Source organism: Pholis gunnellus (genome assembly GCF_910591455.1).
Source record: "Pholis gunnellus genome assembly, chromosome: 11".
NCBI lineage: Eukaryota > Metazoa > Chordata > Actinopteri > Perciformes > Pholidae > Pholis > Pholis gunnellus.
Window position 1 is genome coordinate 14973304 of NC_136538.1, and position 26344 is coordinate 14999647.

General features: G+C 42.2%; 1 protein-coding gene across 1 annotated transcript in view; it reads right to left on the reverse strand.

Annotated features, from left to right (window-relative positions):
* lrmda (leucine rich melanocyte differentiation associated) overlaps positions 1 to 26344 on the reverse strand; it is a 188356-nt gene that overhangs the window by 39098 nt on the left and 122914 nt on the right. The window contains exons 3-5 of the mRNA XM_079168693.1: positions 22497 to 22623; positions 20955 to 21094; positions 17811 to 17937 (exon numbers count right to left, since the gene is read on the reverse strand). Of these exons, the coding sequence (XP_079024819.1) occupies positions 17811 to 17937; positions 20955 to 21094; positions 22497 to 22623 (394 nt within the window). The remainder of the gene's footprint in view (positions 1 to 17810; positions 17938 to 20954; positions 21095 to 22496; positions 22624 to 26344) is intronic.

The following is a 26344-nucleotide window of genomic DNA, read 5'->3' on the forward strand; positions in this document are numbered from 1 at the left end:
CCTGTCAGTGTTTAACCTTTTCAATATGACGTCTCACAGACCTTTGGTGACCACTGTACGGTTATAGAAAGGCTTATTGTCTGCAGGTTTTATATCCTGGTTCCTCTGCAAGAACTAGTTACATGCATGACCCCCTCAGAGCGGGAACATATACTGCACAAGAGGTACAATCAGATCATTTTGTGGCGCACCCTCTGAAGAAGTATCACTCTAACAAAGCTCTTATTTTGGTAACAAATTCACGGAAGGGCCCTCGAGTGGCCTGATATCTGTTCATTGTTAAGCCAGTGTTCCGGGATGGGGAGGCTGGAGCATGAGAGACACAGAAAGACCTTACTCTGACAGAATCTAATCAAGAGTTGTCCTAACATATTACAACTGACTTAAGCTCTATCTTTCCTCTCAGTTAAGTCTCACTCACTCAGAATCACAATAACCAGGGAGACAGAGACAAGGAGAGAAAAGCGAGGCAGAGCGAGAGAAGATTAGGAGATGGGGAGGAAAAAACACACCTCTCTTTCTGACTGAAATGGAAGACTACTTCCGGCTCCAATTTCGGCATATGCCAGGGCGCGCTGCGGAAAGATAAATGAGCTCTCCAGCACCAAGAGGAAACTGATTCTTTATCTGGCACGGCACTATTTACTGACATTAAGAATGATAATATCAATCAGCAAGCTGTCAGCAACCCAAGTGCTCTGTGAGGAGAACAAAGGTGCCACTGTCTCTCCTTTGATACGTTTACAAGGAGATGTTGATGTACCTGCCATTCAGGTGCAAATAATGTCATCACCACACACCCAGATCAGGACCTGCTGCTCCACCTTAGTGATGAGTAAAACTGCCCTGGGTCCTTTTCCAAAGCTAGCGTTCATAGCTAGGAAGAAATAAACCTGACGGGTTAATGAGCAAGCAATCAACACTACGAGAAGAGCAGCAGAGTACCAACATGTCTGCATTCCTCGTGTCCCTGTGAAAGATAGCTGTGGGTAACAGATTTTTTTTTCTACCTTTAGTGGCGATGAGCAGGAGAAAACACATGGCAACAGCATCAGGGAAGCGTCTGTGTAATTACTTTTGGCCATCTTTCAAACCTTTTTCTCTCAGCAGAGAGATGTGTGACAACATATGACAAGAAAGCCAACAGGCTTTCCATACAGAATAGTGGAATCCATCATCACTGAGGCAGACACACCTGTCTGGCTTTGAGAACAATGCCACACTGCCTATTTATTAGGTGCCAGAAAAGTTTATGTTTGTTCGGTGACAGTGACAGCAACTTGATCCTTTTCATTTTTTGGGAGGGGAATCTCAAGCTTTGGGGAAAGGAGGGAGGAGGGGAAAGTCTGACTCACATATTTTCTTCTCTCGGTGGTGCACAGTGAGTTCTCTTTCTTCCTGATAGCTGTCTGCTAAGGAGTCAGAAGACAAATAACAAAGACTGTCATTCTCCAGAAAGCTTTCACAAATTCTTTTTTTTCCGCCACCACAGAAAGATACATATTATATCCTTTTAACACTTCAAGTCCAGTGCAATGTCAAGCTCCGATTTGCAAGATATGGAATCGCGTAGCATAGCAGGGAGTGATTTAATTATCCATGCTAGTTTGATATCTGTATCCAGCATGAACACACCTGATTAATAATAAGGAAACAGACTTCAAGACTGGCAGCCTCTGCCAGAGTCATTTCAGACTAAATTAGAGAGCACTGTCAATGAAATGTTGAGGTAACTCAAGAAATTCTGCCAGATAATATCTCCTGCAATGTGAAATATTAAACAAGTGTGTATGTTTACTGTATATAAATCATGTTTGAAACAAATATTTGATAGATAAACAAAAGCAGCATACTGATGACATTCTTTGACAATTTGACATGTTTTTTCATCGGGCAATTTTCATACAGTGGGTTAGCATTAGTTTAATAATGTAAATTAGTATCAAAATGTTAAAAGTCCAGACAATTCCATTGAGCCATGCAGTTCTATGGCTGCTCAGTGGGCTATCACTTCAGTCTGACTGTCAGCCAGCCGTGTTGACGATACAGCGCCGGCTGTCATCTTAACAGTTAATAATTAGGCTTCCTCCTGCCACAAAACAGGGTGCTACGGTGACAAAAGCCAATGGCAACCGAGGTGGCGGCTTGGCTGCCGCATTATAAATAGTCTGACCGGATGATTAATGAGAGGGGCCACCGAGCTAAAGCAGCAATCTCGCACACAGACAAAGGCTGCCTGCACAGCTGCCTGCACACAAAAAAATGTAACAAAACACAACAAGACAAGCCCTGTCCCTGGATAGGAACACGAATTGAGGCAGAGTGGCAGGGAAGGTGGAAACATGCCAAGTAAATAAATTATTGAATTTTGACCGACAGCTTATGAAGACTTTATTTAACCTCCGAGCGCTTTTGTGGGGGAGCATCATTAACATTTTGACACTCTCAGTTGAACGGTTGGGTCAGACAGGAGAGACAGGCAAAGGCTTTTGTGATGATCGTGGAGGAGACATGGGAGAAGAGTGGAAAAAGAGCATGACAGAGAACCTTAGGTGATTAAATAGTTTGTAAATCATGCAAAAATCGATATTGTTTGTTTAGAAGAGCTATACTAGTCGCCAAACAAAGGTTGACTAAGGAGGGTTTAAATGGCACTACAGGAACCTCTCAACAGAGTCCACACAGAAAATATGGGAAGGTTCTACTTGTTTCCAACAGCATCGTATAAAAGCTCAAACACATATTATTTTTTGGTAAAATTACTGTTCAGAATAAATGCATGTTATATTATTGTTAACGTTCAGTGCTGTTTGCCATACTCAAATGGTTGGTATTGGCATTTCCCATAGAGTAAAACCATGTGTTTCATTTATGAAATTGTGTTTCCCCTTTTACATTTCAGTTCTGAGTTTTGACAGTGAGTCATATTTCCCTTCCTGTTTCCATCACCTACCTTTATGTCGCCCCACAGTTATAAGGGCTGAGCACTTTTACTGTAAATGTTACCCTTTACCATTTTCAAATTATACTCATCAAAGCAGACAAATCAATCAAAGGATGACAGCGAATGGATAACAACAATGACAATAGTAAAAAAAAAATATCTGTTTTTCTCTTGAGGAAAAGTTCCACAAACAAACAGATGCTCTATTCTGCTACCGGTCAACAATTATCTTGAATATTTGGGTGTACCGTTGCTCCAAGCAGTTTCCATTTGATGGGCCTTATTCTTCCCCTCCACTTTGCTGTGCTCAGCTGGCAGGGCTCTCAGTCGTCACAACATCTCCTTTTAATGTCCCTGACAGGGGGTTATTTGCTCCCATATATGTTTTCTCTCCAATTACACCATGGCAGGCTGGAGGCTGCCAAGCCTCGCTGCTGAGATGCTGATGGTCACCTCTTTGACTAGTCCTTCCTGCCTCCTGCACTATATTTTTCATCTTTTTAGATTCTATTAGAGAGGAGGACTCTCTTATTTGTCTGTCCTTGGTCCAAAGTGTTGTTTAACACCTGACAAGCATCAGCACCACAATGCCAACTACTATTTGGTGAGAAAGGTAATATTGGACTTCTATTCTCAATTTTACCCTCAATGTGTGTGTCTGGTAAGAATATGGTATGAACATTTTAAAATAACAGTACAAATATTCTCAAGAATAATAATATATTTTGTGCACAAATAATTGCCCAGACAGACAGAGATTTAATTAACCCACACACACTTTATTAAATGATGCCAAAGTGTTTCAATCTGAATATTAAATGCAAGGCACAATGCTAATCTCCACCAAAAAACATTAATTAGAATAATTTGCTTGATTCTTTCTGTCTGTAGAGCAATCAGGCTGATCAAAGACAAAGTAAAATGATACCAAGGGATTGGTATCTCAAATACACAAGATGCAAACCCTCTGAATCAATAGAGCAAAACAGACAGCATTTGTGAGTATAGCTTTAAGCTAAGTGGGATGGCAAATGCAAAGGCTGCCATTGATACCACAATGAAAAATGCATGATTTCAGAGAGAGCACTCTTTTATCTACAAGGCAAGATCAATAGTGGGACGGGGTTATGGAATCAAAGTTGTTTTGCTGATGCGGTAGTTAACTGACACTCTTAAAAACATCTGAACACAATTTGTGAGAACAAAGCGCGCTAAAAAGACATTTGGAGGAGAGTAAGGTGAAGTTCTGTGGGTTGAGAAACTTTCTTTTCACATTCAGGAAGGTAATATCACGCTGAGCAACCAAAGTCAGATTAATTTACCACTGACAAGCTCTATGCAGGATCGGGGATACATTTCTTTGTTTCTTGGCTGGAACTACAGTAAAATTAAAATTAAAATCAAAATAGTTACAACCACAACAACTAAATCAACAAGACACTGCATTTGTTTTTGTTTTGATTTTTATCAGAAAGACGGTGTACTCTTGTTCTTCTGAAACACTGACCCTTTAATCACACATTAAGACTATTGTAGTGCTGACAAAGAAATGATCTATTCAAAACAATATCAATAATATACAAAATGGCAATTGCAAGTCCTCACTCACGCCCTAACAATATAGATGTTATGCATAAAACACAAATGAACTCTGAGAATGTTAATTCAAAAGCAATCTTGCCTGTACTGTACTAAAAGAAAACCCTCCGGCCCACCCTCACACAACATCTGATCATTGATTTCAACATGACGCTGACAGAGCTAATTATTCTGTAACTCAAGCCTTGCCTCTGTCCTGACCTTCGCCCTATGAGTGGACTGAGGAAGAGCCAGCAGCTTTCAGCAGAAGCTTGGGCCTGTCTGGCCTGAGAATGTGACAGGAGATAGACAGAGAAGAGAGAGAGAGAGAGAGATGGAGGAAAGGAGACACAAAGAGAGAGGGAAACATGAGAGAGAGAGAGGCAATGAAAGTGAGTGAGAATGACTGGCAGACAGAGGATTCGTCACAGTCAAAGAGTGAAGGCTCTGGCCACAGAGGGACCTGGTGAGAAAGCTAACAGATAGCGATCTGAGTTATCACTCTGCGCCACGGCTAACAGCTAGCAGCTACCCTGTCACCGCTGCCTAAACAAGCCCGGTGTTTTCATCTCCATATACACAACGCGGCACTCTTTCTTCTGATGGAGATAAGATGTATAAATTATGAGCAGCTGACAAAGTCTACTCCAGCGCCCCCGGCGTCTCATCAATCACTAGCCTGTGTGTCAGCAGGTAACTGACGTGGCCCCCGGAGGCACAGCCCCCTCTTTAGGTGTGTGTGAATGTTTTTGTGTGCAAAAAATTGTGTTTGCTACCGTGCAATTGGGCTTTTGTACATGTCTGAGTATTGTGTGTGTGTATGCTATGTGTGAACAGCTGATTCAGTCTTAACTCCATGCTGTTAAAGAAAAAAAATACACACAACTTGCACACACCAGCCAGACAAAAAACAACTCCTGAGTATATGTGTGCGTGTGTGTGTGTGTGTGTGTGTGTGTGTGTGAACTCAAGGTTTTGCTGTTATACCTTGAGGTTATCTGTGCTGATATATTCCAAAGAGAAACCTAAATGCTAGAAAGAAGGAGAAGCGTGAAGGACTAAAATAGGCAACAAAAAGGAGTGAAACCCAGGAGCTGGCATGCTGGGTTGAGTTCTGGAAGCCTTACAAGGCCAGTGGTAGACCACCCAGTATGATTATTGGTATTAACAATTTTCCATGAACCTCAGTTTCCCTTTCCGGCAAACGGAACATGGTCTGGGCCTTTGGTTGGGAGGGTAGCCATGACTGACATGCAAAAACACACTGCAATATGCTGCATTTTCAGTCTACTGAATTGCTGTTTAATTCAGAGACATTATAAATGGCAACACTTGAGTGTTTAACACATCATAGCTAAAGTAAGCAACATAATTACACTCTGTGTGTCAGCAAAACAGCATAATTACAAGCTACAAGTTGTCAGTGTCGGATTTCACATTGTTCCCATTTACAGGCCAATCATAGTCTTTTCCCCGCTCATGTTTACCAGAATTGAGGCCTAATTTCATTGCAGTAATTACGAGCTGCATTGCTAAACAGTGCGGATTACATGGGCATTATACATTGTTAATGAAAATAAGTTGGCAAATAAAATAGACAAGAGTTTGGATTTCGTACCGATGATATACTTTTACTGCGGGTCGTAATCTTTCGCCTCTAGCACCCATATAATCATTTCAATTCAAGGACAATTTATATGTAGAAAAAGTACTTAGAAGTAACTGCATTCAATGAAACATTCACTCCTCTTAGACTGAATTGGTATACAACCTCGAACCACATCCATCCCTGCAAAATTACACAATGTTTGTGTACACGGCCCAAAGCAGGTAGCGTTTGCTTGCGCACACAGTATCGATCCGCTGTCTTGAAGTGAAGTTCAAGAAGGAGAGAGCGAGGCAGAAATTCTGACTCCCCATGGGGACAGGAGAAACAGCTCATCTCAGCACCAAAGAGAAGGAGGCCTGTCATGTTCTGTGTGATGAGCTGAAAGACTAGAGGCGGCCTGGAGCAGCAGGGTATTCCTTCCCCCCGTAAACAAACCTCCAAAAACAAACAGTTCCACCCCACAGAGAAGGAGACGGGACAGTGAGACAAGAGGGAAGGACAGACAGGTGTCATGAAAGAATGACATCTGTGACAGAGGGCACTAAGAGAGAAGCTGGAGGAGATGAGAGGATGAGCTGAAGACAACTGTGATTTTTCTGAAAGGGGCGTCAGACTTGTTGTCTCCCTCTTTCTGGCCTGCTGGTTTGGTTTGGATTCAAGACTAGGACTCCATATTTTGATCACCCTCATGAATTATGTACCATACACCATTAGCATTAGTTAGAGCCATCACAGTATCAATGATACTATTGTTTCGAGGGGGGGGGGGGGGGGGGGGGGTCAAGTCCAGAGACACATTATCTTTGAAAACCCTTCTGGAGAGAAAGAAAGAAGATGTCTGGAATTCAGCTGACAAAAGCACTCAGTCGTCCTGAAATCTGATGAGTCTGACAGGATGTGAGAGCCCATCTGATCCAGTGCTGTCTCAACATTCCCCTACCGGGGCGGGGTGCGGGGGGATGGGACGGACAATGCCTGTAGCTTTTAGCACAGGTGTGATGAAAGTCAGGGCCGCCGCAGCTCAGCCCATCTCTCGGATTACCCCGAACACGCTTTTTGACGGACGTTGCCAGTTGGCAGGCAAAAACGCTGGGAAGTGATGCCCGTTGTGCCCTACCCATCTGCCTGCTGCATGGAAACAACATATCAGGTGATCCCGGGGGATATCTATTATCATATCATATTAAATGTCTGGGCTATGGGTTACAGTTTTAGGTCTTCACAAAAATAAAAGATAGTTCTTACAGAATGGGGCAAAATGGTCTACGCGCTACAAGGTCAACGCCGTCAGTCTGACTGTGGGAGACCTCTGGGAGCAGTTCATCGCCGTGAGGTAAAAGAGACCGGGGAAGACAGAGAACAGTAATAAAGTAATAAAGAGAAATAGAGATCCATTGTGTGTCCGAATGGCTTTGCTCGCCAGCCACAACAGAAGTACATTACTTCCTGCATTCACTTAATCAGACTCGATGAAATGACAAACCTTTGTGCCACACTGCCTGGAGAAGTTATCCGTGAAATAAAATATGTTTCTAATCATTACTTACAGTCCATCTCACAGATTATTATATTACAGACCTTTACAGCTTATTGGCTCTGATTCAATTTCTTAAGTGTGGTACAGTGCATGGAAGTCAGACCTATTCTGGGAAGAGGCTTCACGAATCTGTCAGCTTGCAATTGAACACCAACTGCAAATAGAAACAGAATGAAACTGTCAGAGGTTATAACGCCTTTGATAACCAATGAAAGATGCAAATAATTTGACACTGAGAATTAAAAAAACGGGCTGACTGATACAAAAATGATGAGCTAAACAGTCTTTGTTTCAGCATGTACAGGATTTAGATGCTGTACTTTAATCACACGTTTCAGAAGATGGCAGCTTCACCTCACCTTCACTATAGCTCTCGTCAAAACAACAAAACCCAACAAGGATTATGTGTTCTTTGCAGACTAGTGACACTGAAACATTGTGGCATTAAGGATCTTGACCCACTTCACTGTCCATCTGTGCCCTGTAGCTGCATGCCAATCCTTCACAGCCCTCTCCAACACATCCACGAATGACAGAAGAATGCTGTTTGAGTGTCACTTGACCCCTCTGCCCCTGCAATGACCTCCAGTGCACCCTGGGCAGCCCTCACTCTTTCACATTTTTCCACTGCTAAACAAGAATGTCTCCCCCTCCTCCTCCGCCTCAACTTAATTTCCTCTTTATCGCTGTCCAATTCTCCCATCGCCCCGTTCATCACCGTGCTTCTCTTATGCTTTTTTCTCCCTCTATTCAAAACTTGAGCAGGAAAAAAAAAAAAGAGAAAAACGCCTTTCCACCAGTAGAAAACACTGGGATGAGTGGGCTATTCAGAGTGTGATTGTTGGGGAGAAAAAGGGCTGGTGTGTTTGTGAAATGCAGAGTGGGAGAGAGTGTGTGGATTTGGGACGGATGCACATGAGAGGTGCATGGTGTAAGGGCACCCTTCAAACTTTTATACGAACAGAACAGCTTAAGAGTCTCTAAAGTCTTTCAAAAAGCTACGTGAGAGGCAACACACCACACAGAGTGAGACGGAATTCACATCAACAAGCCTGTTACGCAAACTTTTGACTAGTCGAAAATTTGGACCAGACGCATTAAAGCCTTTATTTGTTTAGTGCTCATTAAAAACCAATGCCTACTCACTATCACCCATCCCTGAACAGCTTTAGGCTAAATGCGTGTGCTGCTGATATTACTGAAACTGTATCTGTAACTCAAATGTGAAGCTCCTGACAGGCTAAGCCCTTAATGCTCCAGATTTGACTGGTTAATCCTGTGAAGAACCATCCTTTTTGTCTCCCAGGTGGAAAGGTCGCACAGCAAAGCCCGTCTTCCTTCAACCTACAGTTTTACTCTAGTCTTAGCCTCCAACCTAAACATGCTCTGGCCCTCATTGTTGGCCTCTCTCCCCCCTCCCTAAGCCGTCTAGCCACCCGCATGCATAAACTACAAAGCTGGAGGTGTCAAGACTACCTGTCTCAACAGCACCCCCCTTGCTTGACCTGCGGATAGCCCTCAGGGATATTAATTATAGAGTAGTCTGACTTGTTGAGAGGAAAGAGAGAGAGAGAGAGACAGACAGTGCGAGAGGGTGAAAGATGGAGAGCAGGAAAAGATAAATGCAGAGATGTTGTTACAGAAGCTGTCACCTCCTAATCATGTCATCCTGCTGTACAGAGGTGACGCTGAGGCTTTACTCGATCAGGTTTCCCATTTATCACCAGGGCTGGTTAGTGGAGGAGGTGGTGGCGCTTTTGGAGGATGTGGGGGGTAGAATGGTAGCTCTCATTTTCCCACAGAGTTCAAATTGTGAACTGGTTATGTCCAAACCTGACCTGTTAGTCATCTGGCCCAATATATCATTGAGATTCTATAAAAAAAAAGATTGTAAATATAACGTTCTGACCTGATTGTCGAGCTCCCTGTTGTCTAAAATCTTAAATATCCATTAGCTAGTCCTTTCACATGCCAGTGTTACATATCGTGACGTGTGTGTGTGCACTGGATCTGGCTGTTTACACAAAGTGAAGACGAGATATTGCATAGCGAGTGATTCTGTCCCAAGGACCACTTAAAAAGGAACACACAACATAAAACCGTTGCATCTATTTCTGTGTGTTCAATACTCTGTTGTGGGCAACAACATGGATCTATGATAATATGACATTTCTGTATGTGCTTTAAAGATATTGTGTGGACAGCGATGTCTACTCCGCAAGCGTAGCTCGACACCAAACTGCCAAGATGTGATCAGAGCAATCTGTCCAAACAAATGGAAGCTTCTCTTGTGCATTACCGCGTTAGATTAGACGACTCTCGGTCATTTGATTCCCCACTGTCTCGACAGCTCCTGTTTCTAATGGAGCGAGTGGGGTTTCGCCAAACGCAAAATAGGGAGAGGTCAACGTGTTTGAAGGTTAGCCCTGTCGCGGGAATCAAAATAAATAACGTTCAGGTGTGCTATTCTCTGTCAGGTGAGTGCCTTAATGATGCCAAGTTAACACATACTAAATAACAGTCTCCCTACACACTGACAGCCTCAGAAATAATTGACCAGCGTGCTCCAAACTGAGACGCAGTAGGCAGAGAATTCAATCCTGCAGCTGACAGAACCCATTGAGCATGTCGCTAGATTTTGCATTATACACAAAGCAATGTCAGGTCAGGGATGCGGCCTCCTGCTAGTTATTTGCGATTGCATCTCTGAGGGTAAATTACCTGGCTCTCCATAACATGGTCTAGTTAACTAATTTCCTGACAGCACGCTGTCTCATGAAAAAAAGTCTCAGATTTACAGCCTGTCAAAAACATGATGGAATGTTTTTTCCCCCTCCTTTCTTTTCTGCAAATGCTTGGCAGCCTCTCAACTAAGAGCTCATATTCAATATCCTCTCTCCGTGTGCCGAGGACATCTCTAATTCCAGACAAAGACGTACTGCTGAAAATGAACAAAAAAGAAACATAACCTTATTATGTTTGAAGGCTACCAGCAGTGTGTCATTTCATCCACAAGTTCCCATGCAAAAAAAATACTTATAGGGGGGGGGATGCTAAGCGATGTAACATAGTTCTAAAGCCCTTAGTAAGGAAGCAGGTAAATCCATTATCCATCATCCTGCAGGCCTCTGTACATTGACAAGTACACACACACACACACACACACACAGTATATGGTGCCCTGTCATTTGGTTGTGTTACATGTGTAAATCATTCGCTTTCTGTCAGAAAAAAAGGCTTTGACGACAAAACCTCACCTCACCAACAGGGTGACAGGGAAACTGAATCCCACCGCAGACAAAGCCTAGTTTTACCTGCGAGAGCATGGCCTGCCACCGATAGCGACAAAGATAACAATGACCCAGTGATGGCGTGAAGACTGCCTTCAAGCTATACCGTGCAGGGGGGGGAACAATGCAGATTCGCAGAACACTCCTAATCCCCCCCCCTCCTCCCCACGGAGCTCAACTGTGTCTGTTTTAAAGTTCACAATGCAGTTCCAAGGTCTGCCTACCCTTTCTTTTCTCTCTGTCTCTTTTTGTATGTGTTCCCATTCAGCTGGACGGTGTGGCCTATCATCGTCCCCACAATGACAGTAGGTGGAAACGCTAGCTTTCATTACACAAAGTATAAATAGTGTAATCTATCAGGCCTGCCAATCAGGATGATTGATTATGGGCTGTCAGGGAGGAGAGTGACACATTAGAAAAGTTTGGTTAACAATGCCTGTAGCTGGTGCGAGGCTGCTGCCACCCAGCCCAGTGATTAATGTGTTGTCAGCCTGTAATCCCACACCCACGCTTAATGAGGCAAGAATTTATCATCTCAGCAGAGTGGCAGATGTCAGGGGGAAAGGAATCCAAGTGGCTGGAAACAATATACTTTTTCTAGCCTGCGCCTGACATGTCTGACAAGCTCTAAAAACCACAAAGAAGGTCTGTGTAAGCACAAACTTCAGCGGAGGGACTTTCAGCTCTGCCGTCCTCTGATGCATTTCATGAAAGTCACTGCTGAAAGAAGACTCTCCATGAACATTGTACTGAGGAGAAGACACAACTGGTATACTAGGTTAAAGGAAAAGTCCAATGCCACCATGTGTGTAAATATATAAGACACTAATTAAGTAAAACCTTCACTTTGGATGGTGAATCATAAACAAAAGTGACACTTTTGTACAGTTCGTATCCTCATCTGGCACATATTTCAATCTCTAACATTCATTAACTTTCTCAATAGCATATCAACATCTGCATGTCATCAACAACAACAACTTTACTTGAATTATCTGATAAAAATCTGAACGTGAATTAAAGCAAAGCTGTCTCGAGAGGGTGCACATGACAATCAACTTCAAAGCTAACTGTAAATGCGAGTGCTGAAATAGTGATTAATGTGCACTGTCAACATCATCTAAAAGAGACAGGCAAAGAAAAAAAACAGATCTCTTTGAGAGATTTAAAGTTTGGCACAGTTCTGTGGAAACACCCGTTGGGGTAGGGGGTGAGAAAGAAAGATGGATGTTTTTTTTTTTTTAGAGCACAGAAAACACTAAGCCAGCTGTCTCTCATTAGGCTAGCAGCATCTTCCTGTCACCAAAGAGACCAACAGAGAGGATTAGCTCTGATTGGACTGATAGGCCAACGCACTGGGACGCTGCACTATGTAATAGCTAAAAGCATCATTTCATAAGAAGTGTAATTGAAGAGATGCCTTAGCGGCTATGCTATTGTTGCATGTACAGGGATTGTGGAGTTGTGCAAACCCCTTGGCATGCAATGAAAGGAGGCTCAGTTTTATAGAGGAACAGAATGATTGGGAGATGTAGGGATCTGTGTGCAGAGTTTGCTTGATGCATGTCTGAAGAAATGATGTGTGTCAATGATACTGGAAGGTGAAAGTGTAGTTTTCTGTGTCTTAAAGGAACTTTGAAAACAGCAAAATCACTTTAAAAACTCGGCCCTTCCCAACGGCTTGTAAATTCATCCAGTTGGAACAGTATGAGTAAAAAGCAAAAGCTTTGCAGCTTGCCAATCCCGGGCACTCACATTATTACACTAATAAAAAGACTTAACAAAGACTTACATTATACAGATAAAAAAAAAGAGAAAAGTTACGTGAACGATCACATGATTTGTCAAAGTTTATGAAAACTTTATATCAAAATGGGAGAGACATCTCATTATTGTTGGCCAGCCTTGGCCTGTTTTCTGACAGGCCTCAAACTCCACAGCTAAACACAGGAGACGTCGAGACAACAAATGCTTCACCACAGAGGCGTTCCTTCTCTGTACTGGATGCCAGCAGAAGGAGAGGAAAATCAGTTAATGCAACGCGGCCACTTCAGTGTCTCATAAAAGTCCTTTCAAAAACACATGTTTGTTTCTACTCTTCGTTTTGCCAAAAATGAGTAATACATCTATCATCTCTGCCTGCAAGAGTGACATGACACTCAGGTCATGCACCCCGTGTCTCCAGGCTTTGAAAGAGGCAGTAAATCAATCTTGGCGCTATTACTTACAATTAATTGTGCTTTAAAGTTTTACAGTGTGTTTATGATATGCGGGGCCTGGATGATTTATGTGGACGGTTTGAGTCACTCCCTCTAATTGCTGTTGTTTTCCCGGCTTATAACCCCTGCGTGACCTCCCGGTTTAAGCTGCCAGAATGCTCAGAACCAGGCTTGTTGCACTGGCCCGAACACTGGACAGGCGTATACTTCAGCAGTCAAAAACCAGTCACATAGAAACACACACATGGAAGCATAAAGCACTAACAGATACTGACAGGAAAACACAGATACCTGCGAGAATGAACACTTGGCTCCTCGGAATAATCTGACACAAACACAAAGTGTATTTTCTCTATCATACAAACTAAACACGTCCAAACAGTTATAAACAGCTGTCTTAACACTTTGGATATGTTGTCATTAAAAGACGGAGAACAGAACCGTAGTGTCTGAAGTGATGCAATCACTTATAACAAGACATTATGTAAGATGGGAGAAAGAACATCATTTGAAAGCAAGCAGATCACAATACGTAGTGGGTTTATTTGTCTGAACATAAAGCAGACAGGCACTCAGTATGGTTACAGTTTCCCCACAACGCCTACTGTAGCCACAGTGCTGTCCTTACTCGACCTGCTGTATACAACACATATTGATTCAGGAACGTGTCATGAAAGAGAGGTGACAAATAAGAGTTTTGTATGTATAATAGCTGGTGCAAATACAGAATCTAGCAGAGAGCGAAAAGTGGTAATAAACCTGCTTCCACAGCAATCTGTTGGGTTATATTGCCTTCCCCTGTTGAGAACCATATTCTTTGAGTTTTCTCGGAGGACACATTTGTTCAGTAAAATGATTCAGCAAACCCACTGAAGGCACATTCACAAAGCGCTATATTGCATGCTGTTTGTTATGTTTGAGAGCTTCGGGGAACTCATAACTCTCAAGCAGAGATGAACGTGGCAACATACTTTACAGTGTACATTTGAGACCTGAAAAGGAAGCAAAACAACCAGCCTATAGCAAAATGCCTCCTCTTTTTCCAAAGTTGCTTTGCAAAAAAAAGCCACAATCATGCATCACATAATGCACAATCATGAGTCTAAAACCACGCAGTCTATCTTAGATTTGGACCGTTCCCTTCGGTGCAAACTTAAAATGAACTGCTGTCTTCTGCAGAGTAAAACAGGTTAGTGTCTGGGGGAGAAAAAACAGAACTGAAAAGATCCACTTGAGGACTTTCCTGGCTCTGTCACTGTCAATTCCCTTGAAGAACCGTTACCCTGTGTGCAGAGACTCATGGGACCCGGGAGCTGGCTCAAGCCACCCTGCAATGCAGTCTGCTTTACATTATACGCAGAAGGATGTGGGGGGAAAAACTTGTGTTCATGCTCGAAAATCAAGTCAAATACTTCGTTCAGGCAAAATCTAAGTGACATCTGAGGAACATTTATACCCGCTGACGTAGCTACAAGCTGTGCTTCGTAAGGGGCACCATGGATTTACTTCATTCACTGTGAAACACTCTTAAACATGTGGCAAGAAGTAAATGTTATTCTACTAGTTAGATTTGCTACGCACCTTTTTTTTTTTAGCAGTGCTTGGGATCTGAAAACAGAATGTGCTGTCATAGTGTTTTGATAGACATGGCCAGTTTAACCCAAGGGTTCGGCAGCATAATGTGGCCTCCGTGGCAGAGCGGAGGGAGGTGGAGGAACCGGGCCAGAAAGAACCACATGTATTTTTCCGAAAGCAGCCCAACACAGTCCAAATGGCTCTACGTGGTTTAACGCCATTTCATTCCATGACCTCTAAATCCTCAAAGAGAATTATCACATTATAGGATTCCAACACGACCAATTTCCCAAAATACAGCTCAAGGCTTTTCCACTCTGACTCGGCTTGTTGTGGTTTAGTGAAAACATTTCAATCGTCCCAACATTGTTTTTTTGTTTACTTCAGGTATTTATATAGTTCTCTCTCTCTCTCTCTCTTCTTGTCTATGTCATTTCAGTTCATTGCCCCCGTTTCTGTCAAACTACTTGTCCTTTCTACTCAGAAATGCAATACAACCAAAACCCAAAAGAGAAAATGAGCCCCTTCTGAGTTAGACGCAAACACCAAAACATTCAGACAAGTCAGAGACAGCTCATTGTCACCCACTTATGGTGTCATGTCCAGTCGTGCATGAAGGCATACAATAACAATTAAACCTCAGTGTGTGAGCATTGCTATTCAATTTGAGCACGTTTCTTTGTTTTCCTCTTTGTCAAAATGTTTGTCTTTGCAGTGAAGGTTTGACTCTTCAAGATGTTATACATTTATACATATATACATTTTTCTACAACTTTTTGTTGATTCTGTGCTCACAAATCACGTCGCAGGTTTTTATGTGCTTTTTCCTGCAAAACAGTGGGCCATTGACTGTCCGCTTGTGATGTAGGCAGCATGGAAAACATTGGGAATTTATAAAAAAATGGTGGTGTTCAGATTGTGCTAAGGACCATAACTGCTTTATCAAAACCATGTGGCGGCGCCCAGTGCCATGCCATAATGGCATGATTGAAAAGGAGTTAAAACTGTGGTCACAATCCACTCCGATACGACTCAAGAGAGGTCTCCAGAGTTCAGCACTGTCGATTTCATAGCAAGACCATTAACTATTCCAATACGCACATCATGCAATGGGAATGATCTGATAGAGCACGGGCTCTTTCTTCAGATTTATGCTGTCATGAATGGGCAGGGATCACCGTAACCCTGCTGCCGTTGCTGCTGTTTCTATGGTTTCAATTTATATACTGTAAACAGCAGGAAGGAGATTTGTCATAAAAGTCTTAAAGGAAAATTAACTGTACGCAGAGCAAAACACTTTTGATCAATAAAACATTTATATCGCGTCTGTTTTCCTGTATTTTTTCCCTCCAATACTTGCACTAATTGAGACTCAAATGGTAGTGCAGGCGACAGCAAGACAGCTAATTACCATCCTTTGTAATGAAGCAAATGGCAGACACTGTACCATGAGCCACTGTTATGAGCAACACCCTGCTGTACCAGACATAAAAGCAAACACAAATATCTAATCATGCCATCATCTCTCCTCGCTTTCCTGTTCCGTTGCAGACGTCGCATTAATTGGTAGCCCGCACTATTGGTCAGCTCACAATCACTCTGATGATGTGGACAATTAGAGCCGGGAGGTACTCATGGCTCATCAAGTCTGTGATAGTTGACGCATCACGTCTCATCTAAATCAAAACAAATGTTATGGAAATGCCACTGTGACATCCCAGGGCCCCGACACGGCAAAAAAATTCAGCTTCATTGTGTAGACTCAGTCAAACACTGCTAATAAGGAACTGCGGGTAGGACAGCAAAAGCATGTTCAGGCACACAAAATACTGTGTGCAATGGGAGGTAGACGCGTTTTCATCAAAGCTCTAACCTTTTACTTTGCATTGGGAATAAATAATCATATACAGCAGGTTCAAAGACACAAAGACAGAAAAACACACACATCATGTCAGCTAGAATCAGTGATTATCTCTCCTTTCATCTAAGGCTGTGGCGACAAAGGCAAACATTTCTTTTCCTCTGACAAGCTATGTAAATAAAATCTTATAAAGTGACTTTACCCTGCCAAAAAGCATTGTAGAGGTCCTTAGTTTCGTTTTATATAAAGTGGATGAACATTGTTTTCATTCCACTTTTCTCCATCTACCAAACATGCCAGACTGAGGTTAAATTATTTCAGTGTTTTGCTTTCCCCGCTTGCCACTTGCATGAAGAATCAAGAACAAAGCATAGCATGAACTGACACTAAAACAGAACACTATCTTATCTGAAACAATAAATATTTTGCTTTTCTCGTGCGCTTTTAAACCCGACATCACCTCACATGCTTCTGATTTGTCATTGGATGCCTTCGCTCTTGCTATTCTGGATCCTTTTTAACCTCCCAGGCTCACTGTCAGAGCCCCAGAGACCTTGAAACGACAAAGCTTAGCTGATCCAAATAGTAAATATTTCATGACCTTACAATTACATGAAATCAAATCTAGGCAAAAGCTGTTCATTTATATTGCATTGTCAAAGGGGTGGAAGACGGGGGGAAAAGGGTCGGGAAGGGGTGAATTGGTTATATCTATGAACCGCCCGAACTCTAATTAGTCTGTGTGGCCCAAAACAAGAGAGGGAGGAATAAGTGCACGGGCACGGGATAATTAAGCGATTGTGAGCGCCATGTACGTGAGCTGTCACTCCAATCGCCAGCCATGTCACACTTGGCAACACAACCGCGACCGGACAGCCGCCCGTCGTCTTTGATCTGGGCTCATGCATACGAAATCAGGTCAGGCTGTGGTCACACACACACACACACACACACAAAACGCACTCACACATACACTTTAAGCGATAGTAAAAAGAGACTCTTTACAAAAGGGCCGCAGTGCTAGGACCTTTGTTAAGGGAGACTGACAGTCAAGCATGCACAGGAAGAAAGGAAGGATAAAGGAAAGAATAGAAAAAGGGAAGAAAGGGATGAATGTGACAAATCCAAGACTTCAGAGGGAATAGTATTTAAAACAGTGTACACAGAAAAAAATAAAATAACCGGGGCTTAACTTACAGCTTCCGACTTGGGTTTGACCACTTTCATGAAGGCTCCTCTTGCCTGCGCCTCCATCATTTCCTTTTGGGTTACTTTCCTGGTGTCCAGAAACTTCAGCTGGGGCAACTTGTGCAGAACGAAGTACCTGTGGGCAAACAACAATTCAACTTTGAACTGTACCGTACCACTACCGCTGCTTTACAAGGTCTCCTTGTAGGCCTGTTCTTAACAAAGAGACAAACATAGAATCTAAGGAAGTGACACACTAATCAAACTGACACACGTTCTAATATGTAAATGCATGCATCAACAAAACTTGAAAAGAAGCCGTGTTTACTGAGATTTAATGTTGGTGCAGATTTAATGGTGATATTTTCTTGCATGTAATAACCTTCAAAGCTGATAAGAATAAGTACGACATATAAATAGCACAAAAGGAGATACAACCCGTCTGCCAGAGCTGTCATTCTGGCAGCATCACAGATATCGCTCTAAGCTTTCAGACACGCTCTTGTCTTTCATTGGTAGGGAGAGAAACGTCAAAAGATAATGGTTGGAATACATAGATGACAACAGATCCTTTCACAGGCAGGCAGGGATAGAGGAGCGAGTATGTCAGGGCTGAGCTGGTAGCCAAAAAGGACATGCATGCAGCACCTAAGTGGAGGGTGAGAAAGGACGAGGGATATGGGCACAGACAAGACCTGTGCGCAAAGAACCGTGACAAATTGATGATGGCAATGGCGATGAGGGGAGATGGCAAAGCTCGTGTCAAGTTTTCATCACCTGAGGATTATAAGGAGGGGATGCAGGGATCACGTTTGGACTGACACGGAACAGAAAAATCTCCAAGCAAATGTAAGGAACAAAACATCTGATATAGTTCGAAAGACACATAAAACAGAAAGAGTGCTTATCCACAAACAAATAAAACAACTGATTAAAACACTAAATATGTCATATATGGCCCTAGATGACTTTTTATAGGAATATTATTAAGAGATCTTTTTCCGATGAGAGCACCAGCACTTAAGTACAAGAGGCCCCAATCCCATCCTGTGTCTCCCTCTCTGTAAAAGGACTTTGTTCAGGGCATTTCCATGATGAAATGTGAAGATGCCCTTGGGAGACATGCAGGGAGGTTATTCTCTATAGGTAACCTACCATCACAGGGTCAGAGCAGATGACAAGGCTCTGTCAGCCAGTAGGGATATTAATGATTCAAACCAACCGTAGAGGGAGGATACGAGAGCACAGGGGGGTATGGGGGAGGAGAGAGGACTGGAAGAAAAAAAAAAGTCAGACTCATACACTTTATTTAGCAATACCAAACATGTCATAACAACAATAGGATTTTTGTTGCCCTTGGAAGTGGATGTTGGAGAGCAAACTAGATTTTGCTATTATACTTTCCTTAAAAGTCCTTTTTTAAAGAACTCTGTAATTTGGTAGAAAATTATGGAAAATAAAGACAAGTTTCTAAGACAGTATGTATTCTGTATGATGTATGTAATCATTTATTAGATTTTTTGTTCATTTATTTTAGCTATGATTTAATGTATTTATTTAAGTTTTATATAGTAAATAAATAGTTTGATACAATTAATAAGCAATAACTGATGTTAAACAATTCACAGAAATACATTTAACACTAATTATTTGCTTGAAACTTTGTTCTCCATATTTGTTGAATTTGACTGTATTTTACCAGTAAATTCCAACTACAAAGACAGACACATTTTTTATTATTTTTGTTTAGCTCACCTGTTATGCACTAAATAAAAGGTGGTTACTCTGGTAACGGTCAAACCAATAGTTGATTGGAATTACTTGAGGATATTAGGAAACTTTGGGGCCCATTAAATTGTGTTTTCAAACAATCACTAACTTATATAAGAAAACAAAGAAACTAAATAATATCTATAGACATTGTGGGTAATCGTGCCATTAAAAAAAGGTTGAGTGAACATTACATTTGGTGGTTGAGGCCCCTCAGGCACAAGCTCTTTGATCTGAAACATAACGAGATCGGACAAACTGATAACTTTCCTCAAGATAAGAGGTCAAAGTATCACATAAAGATATGTTAATCTCTTTACATCGCAGAAACAAAGAGAACAAGTTACATCTGTTATAATGTTTCCGTTTTCTGAGGAGATGGTGTCCCATAAGCACAACTCCGCAAAATCAGTAACCATTGTTAACATATACTATTACAGCCTTGAACTCTTGTATTTCCACGCAGGCTACACAATGCTGTATGAATGAATACTATGTTTCTATGTCGTTGCACTAATTGGGGCACCGATGCAACGCACTAGGGTAGTTCACTTGAGAGACCAAGAGCTCCCGAGGCATTGGGCTGGGTATTTATTGCCCAAGGCCAGTGCTGTCACGACCTGCATACAGCCTAACCTTGTCAGACATGAAATCTGCATCACGCTCAAATTGATGTTTTACTATGTGACACATTATGAATATTACATTACAGGACCCTAGACGTTGTCAGTCAAAACAGAACAGCTTTCCTCACCAGCAAGATAAGCATGCGAGTAGAGGGGAAAGGGGGAGAAGGGGAGGCAAAGTGAGAGAGGGGGGGGGTACAAAAAGAGAGAAGAAAGATTATTTAAGAAAGGCATGGGTGGTAAATGATTAATAAGCAACGCAGAGTCAGAAACAAGCACTTAGGGCTAAAACAGACAAAAGAGAGTATGCTTTTCGCCTTTTATCGCATTTCATGTAAAGGACCCTGACAAATGGTGGTCATATTGCATGGCTTGAGGCTTAGCTTGATGTTTAATGCATCATCTGCTCTGGTAAGGTAGGGTAGTAAACACTCATTTGTGGTGGTGACTAGTCACACATGAAATCCATTTTGCAAACTGGAGTGTAGAAGGGGCCAGTTGACAAAGCTTTTAGAGTGATGTGGTTGAATCCACAGTCTGCGAGTGAAATGTCGGGGGCTGGATGTTTTGAAAAAAAGGAACATCTCCAAATCCATTACTTACAAAAAGCTATGACTCTGAATAGCTTAGTATCAAAACTGTCTGAAATATAAACTCACCCACACTGAAGATCATCTATCCATCTATCTAAACGGGTCAGAGTGATATCTGTTCCTTATTTATGTATAACATCGCCACAGTCCATGTTGTAACTGACCTGTATCTCTGGTAGTCGTCCTCATCGTTATCCGGGCTGACCAGCTGGTTGGGGCAGGCCTCATTTCCCAGCAGGCTTAGGTACACCAGTGACGGGGTCACATCAGCCAAGTGTTCCAGCAGGGCCTCGATATCAGTCAGGTGTCAAAGGGCGGATGTCAAGGACCTAACGCTGTTAATTACATTAGCATTTACTACCCGCACAGCCCCTTCCGTGCCTGTCTGCACTAAAACACGTCACTGTCAAATTTACCGAAGTGCTCAAAGGGTTTAGTCACTGGCTTTGTGAGACTGGGCAGACAGAGGGGCAATTTAAGGTGCAGGCTTTGGCATATAGTAGTGACACAATTTGGCTGCTGCTCTCTCTCCCTTTCTCTCGAATCTCTTTCATTTCCTAGGTGGCCGGGTGCAGAACAGTGACAAAATGATGGATGCCCTGTGGTTCAAACAGTCCGTGCTTCCCAGAGCCGTGCCGTGGAAAACTTTTGCGAAACGTGGAAAAAACAAACAGCCCCTAAGCAGGCACATTCATCACTAATACATTCACTTGGAAAATTGAGCCCCAAAGTGTCAAAATACAACTGCACTAATGCAGTGCTCGAGCTTTAAAATGGCACTGTGCCACGACAGGATGTACATAATTGGCCTATTAGCATGTGCCGACCACTTCACAACCAAACTCAGCACACAGTCCCAGACGCACACTTCAAGGAGCCCCAGTTTTAATGTTGACTCTGGAAATGTGTGTGTGTGTGTGTGTGAATGTGCAAGAGAGTGAACATCGTTACCCAGCAGGATCTGCATAACCAGAGGAAAACAGGACACATTGCGAAACCTGTTCTGAAGCTTAGACGGGAAGTTCACACATTTCTGACTGATCATAAACAGCCTCGCAATGTGTCTATGCCTAGAATTTAGGGTGGTTGTGCGGAGCTCTGTTTTTTAACGTGTTTACCTCAGGTGGAAAGTAGAACACACAGAGCCGCTATAAGCTATGAGCCAAAATGCGGGTGTTCTAGTGCGTTTAGCGACAAATTAATTCGTGATTTATTTTATTTCAGTGAGTTAAAGAAGTGTAATTATGCATAATGGATCCAAATATCAAATATCCTGATTTGATTCTTTGTCATTTAAAATAACTGATCTGTCCAAACAGAAAATACATCGTAAAACATTACGTCTCATTGTATGGATGGCTAGTTTTAATCCTACACTCTTTATTCCCTTTAAAAATAAAACACATCTGTTATGTTGACTCTAAAATCTGATTCCACTAGAGGTCCCTGTGGTTCAAAAACTAGTTCTGTGCGGGGCTCTGTGACAGCCAAGTTCCTCTTCTCTCTTGTGAAACACACAGCGCTCCCTACAGAAGCACAACATTAAAAACTGGTTCTCTGAGACAAGTGCAAGCTGTATCAACATATGAATGTAAACAAAACACACTGTTGATTCTGATACTGATATATATATATATATATATGTCTGGATAGTAAAATGCAAAGCAAAATGAGAAATGGACTGAGTGATTAGTGTGAAAGGATATTTGGTTCTTATTGAGTGTAAGGGTGTGGAGGTTGGGTAACCTGGGCAACAGGAGGTCATTTCCAAGCAGATTGTTGTCAACGACCAGCTCTTCCAGCCCAGTGAACATTTTGAGACCCGCCAGTGACCTGCAAAGATAAGGCAACAGGAAAACTGTTACGGCTCTAAATCTGGTCAGCTGTTATTGTGCAGAAATATATATTTCAGCCTCCCTCTTTCATACGCCGGGAGTGTATGGGTCTGGGCCTGTCAGGGAAGTGAATGACAAGAATTAGTGGTGCTGAGCTCCCCTGGCATGGTGAGGCATCCTTCAGCGGCTGGCAGGATGAGGGATGGGGGTCACTTGTGAGTAGCCAGGATTCAAAACAAAAGGCTTCAGAAATGCGGCGGGCAGGATGAATTTGTCAATGTCTTGTGCCTTGAGGCGCCCAGTTTCGCCTGACCCTAACCCTCCATTCCCAAGACAAATCACTCTGTCACAGTTCACCTTCACTCCCCAGACACAAATTTAACTTGTCATCCATCATTTTCACAGAGGAACCGGAATACACTCGCAATCACAGATGGAATGGAAGGGGAAACTTTTTTTGCAACTCTACCGCGATAGGGGTTAGTGTTGTAGGATTTTAAACATCAAAGGATGTTTTTCTTTAAGGAGGTCTTTTGCCTTTCCGCTTCTTTTTATGACAAATTGCAAAGAGGGGTGAAGGGTCATCTCAACTCTTTCCCTCTCTGTCTCTCTCACACACACACATACACATTCACACAGACATTACAATGATGGAGGGTGGTGTGAGGAGTAATGTTAGGGCCCCGCAAAGTTCAAGTCATGGAAGGTGCACATAGGCAATGTGTGTGTTGTCTAATCCTTCACACTGTCAGCATGCCATGTTAAAGTGTCCTGGGTGACTTCATTGACATTTAAATCTGCCAGACCTTGACACATACTGACTGTACACTTCTCAGGAATTATTCCTCAAAGTTAACACAACGGGTCATTTTTTTATTTTAAATACCATTTCAAGATAGAAACGATTTACTCCAAGCTCAAAATGTTCTGAATTATATCGTAGAATATGATTTTAATTTTAAAAGCGAACAGATCACCTTGACACCAAGTTACGTAAATATAAATTCCAGTGAGCAGTGTCACATTGCAACATGACAATCTCAAAGTACAGTCAGGTCTTCACAGCTGCAGTGTGAACTATTGCTCCTTTCTAGATCTGCCTCGTGTCAATGGCTGCCATAACACATACCAACTTAGAGCTACGTAAATATAACACCTCTATCATGGCAATCTGCAAATGTATGGCAAAAAGCAGTAAGCGTCATGGGGGCAGGGCATAATATGCAGTCACATTTATGATGTAAACTTAACTACAAAGTAACGAAGGAATGAAAAATAAATAAATAGATGATTGCAATGCCGTGTACGAATATACACCTGGCTCTATTAAAATGTTGACTTGTCAGTGGGTAGCCATTTATTACACCCTTTTAGTTTGCCACCCCAACTGCTCCATATGCGGTTTCTTGGGGGCTTTCTCTGGCCAATCAGCTTGAACTCCAAGTATACGTAGTTCCTGGCCAAAAAAACACACGTAGATGCACAGAATGGACACACTGGCAGCAACTTTGAACTACAAAGCAACATGATCTTTCATCTTTGCATCTTTCTTCTTGCGTGGAAAATGACAAATAAGCGATACGCCGTAGACTTGCGAGTGAGGGCGGAGTGAGCTGCCTCATTTCAAAAGACATCAACCTTTTGCAAACACGCACACTTGATACCCACAACAACAGCTGACAGCACCTAGCCAGTGTGCTGGCAAAGCCGCTCGCTGACAACCTCTTATCGGGTCTGATTAATGCATTGGCAAGATGGATGAATAGAGAGATGTGCCAGTTTTATAAAATCCTTCTCTGGTTTCTTTTTTTTTTCTTCCCCCGTGGTGCTTCTTATTTATGAAAGCAAAAAGGCCCATTAAGCTAGAATACTTAAATCTATAGAGATGGGAAAACTCATGAACCCCATTAGAATTTTTGCTTTTTTTTGTTTCTCTTTGATCAATTTACTGTTGTTTGTCGTGTAGATTTTTCATGATTTTCATTAGAATTGTTTTTTGAATGGCCAAATTATTGTACAACATGCAATTAATCTGTGAGGCTAATGTATAGTTAGGCACACACCATATTGGATAAACATTATTGCATTTTCTGTGAACAGAGGTTGCTAACTAACTCGTGCCACCTGTAAGTGTGTGTGTGTGTGTGTGTGTGTGTGTGTGTGTGTGTGTGTGTGTGCGTACGTGTGTGTGCGTGCGTGTGTGTGTGTGTGTGATGGGCTGCAGTCCTGTGGGTTATGTTATTAGCTGCTCGGTTAAAAGGAGCCGCATGGCACAGGAGGGAGCCTTATTAATTGTTGTTTTCATGTCACCACTGCTGCGTGCACTGGCTGATTTAATCAGTTAAATTCACAGCCAGGGGAGAGCCACTGACTCCCATCCAGCATTAAATACAGTGTGGGGATTGAACTTCTAATACTTTTCAGCCTTCTGTGCTCCCTCTGCAGATTTCCATTGCTGGTTTCATTACTTTTTATAAGCTTTCTTGTTTTAATGTGTGGCTTGGAAAACTAACAAAGTTCAAGCACTGCAGTAAAAGTACTTCACTTCTTTAAAAAAAAAGGGCAGCCTTTGCTCTTAACAAAACTAATGAGCATAATCGACTTGAGTCGCAGTGCTGTAGAGGTTTGGTAAATGGCAAACACAGGCATAACACACATGTAACACACACACAGGAAATGTTTTTATAATGTTAGTACAGTTTGATGTAACTCACCTTCTTCAAAATATGTTGTGATGAAAGTGATAATGAAAATATTCAGTAATGTATCTTTAGTTCCAGTGCAATGGTAAATACTACTACTACTACTACTACTACTACTACTACTACTACTACTACTACTACTACTACTACTACTACTACTACTACCATTGTTGGCTTGTTTCATACATCTGATAATATAATTTATATTCATGTATATCATTAGCTATGAAAATCAATTTACGACAAACAATAGAAAACATCTTGCAAATGCTATATGAACAATAATTTACTCGCGTCATATTGTATCACATAATTGTACAAATTTAGATAATTGTGATTTCCTTAGTAACGTGTGATCTAATGCGTTTCCTTAAGCCTCTAACTAGCAAGAGAGGGAGAGACAGAGACAGGCGGTGGCTTTAACGAGGTGAGGCGATGAATCCTCTCCTTGTTAAGATAATTATGATCAGCCTCGTTGTCAGAGCTAATACTTCAGGCTGTCTTTACGCTTTGACTACCACTTAGCCTGTGTAAGCTCAGCATCATACATCATACGGCCCTGTGTGCATCAGTGTGTGTGCTTTTGAGCTTACATAAGTAGTGCATGTATGTGTTGAAATCCCCATTATCTGCTAAGATCCCGCCTACTGAGCACACAGAGCACATATACAAATATTTAGCTGGAGCAGAAACTCAGCACAGGAAGCAGGGAACTATGTGAGACACCAGACAAGGACGCTGGAGAGAGACACTGACCCAGAGAGCAGCCCTGCCAGATCAATACACTAATACTAATGCAGACACAGTGATTGATGAACCACTGCTGACAACAGAGGGAAGAAAACTCTCGACCATTATTGGCTGAAATGTCAGTCACTCCTGCCAATGGTGTGTGCCAGTGTCATGTCATATATCCTCAAGTAGCAGATGAATAAGAGTGTGTTACACAGTCTCGCTTATTATGTCCGCTGTTTTTGAAACTGCTGCCTGAGTTGAATCTCAATTTTTTTTGAAACT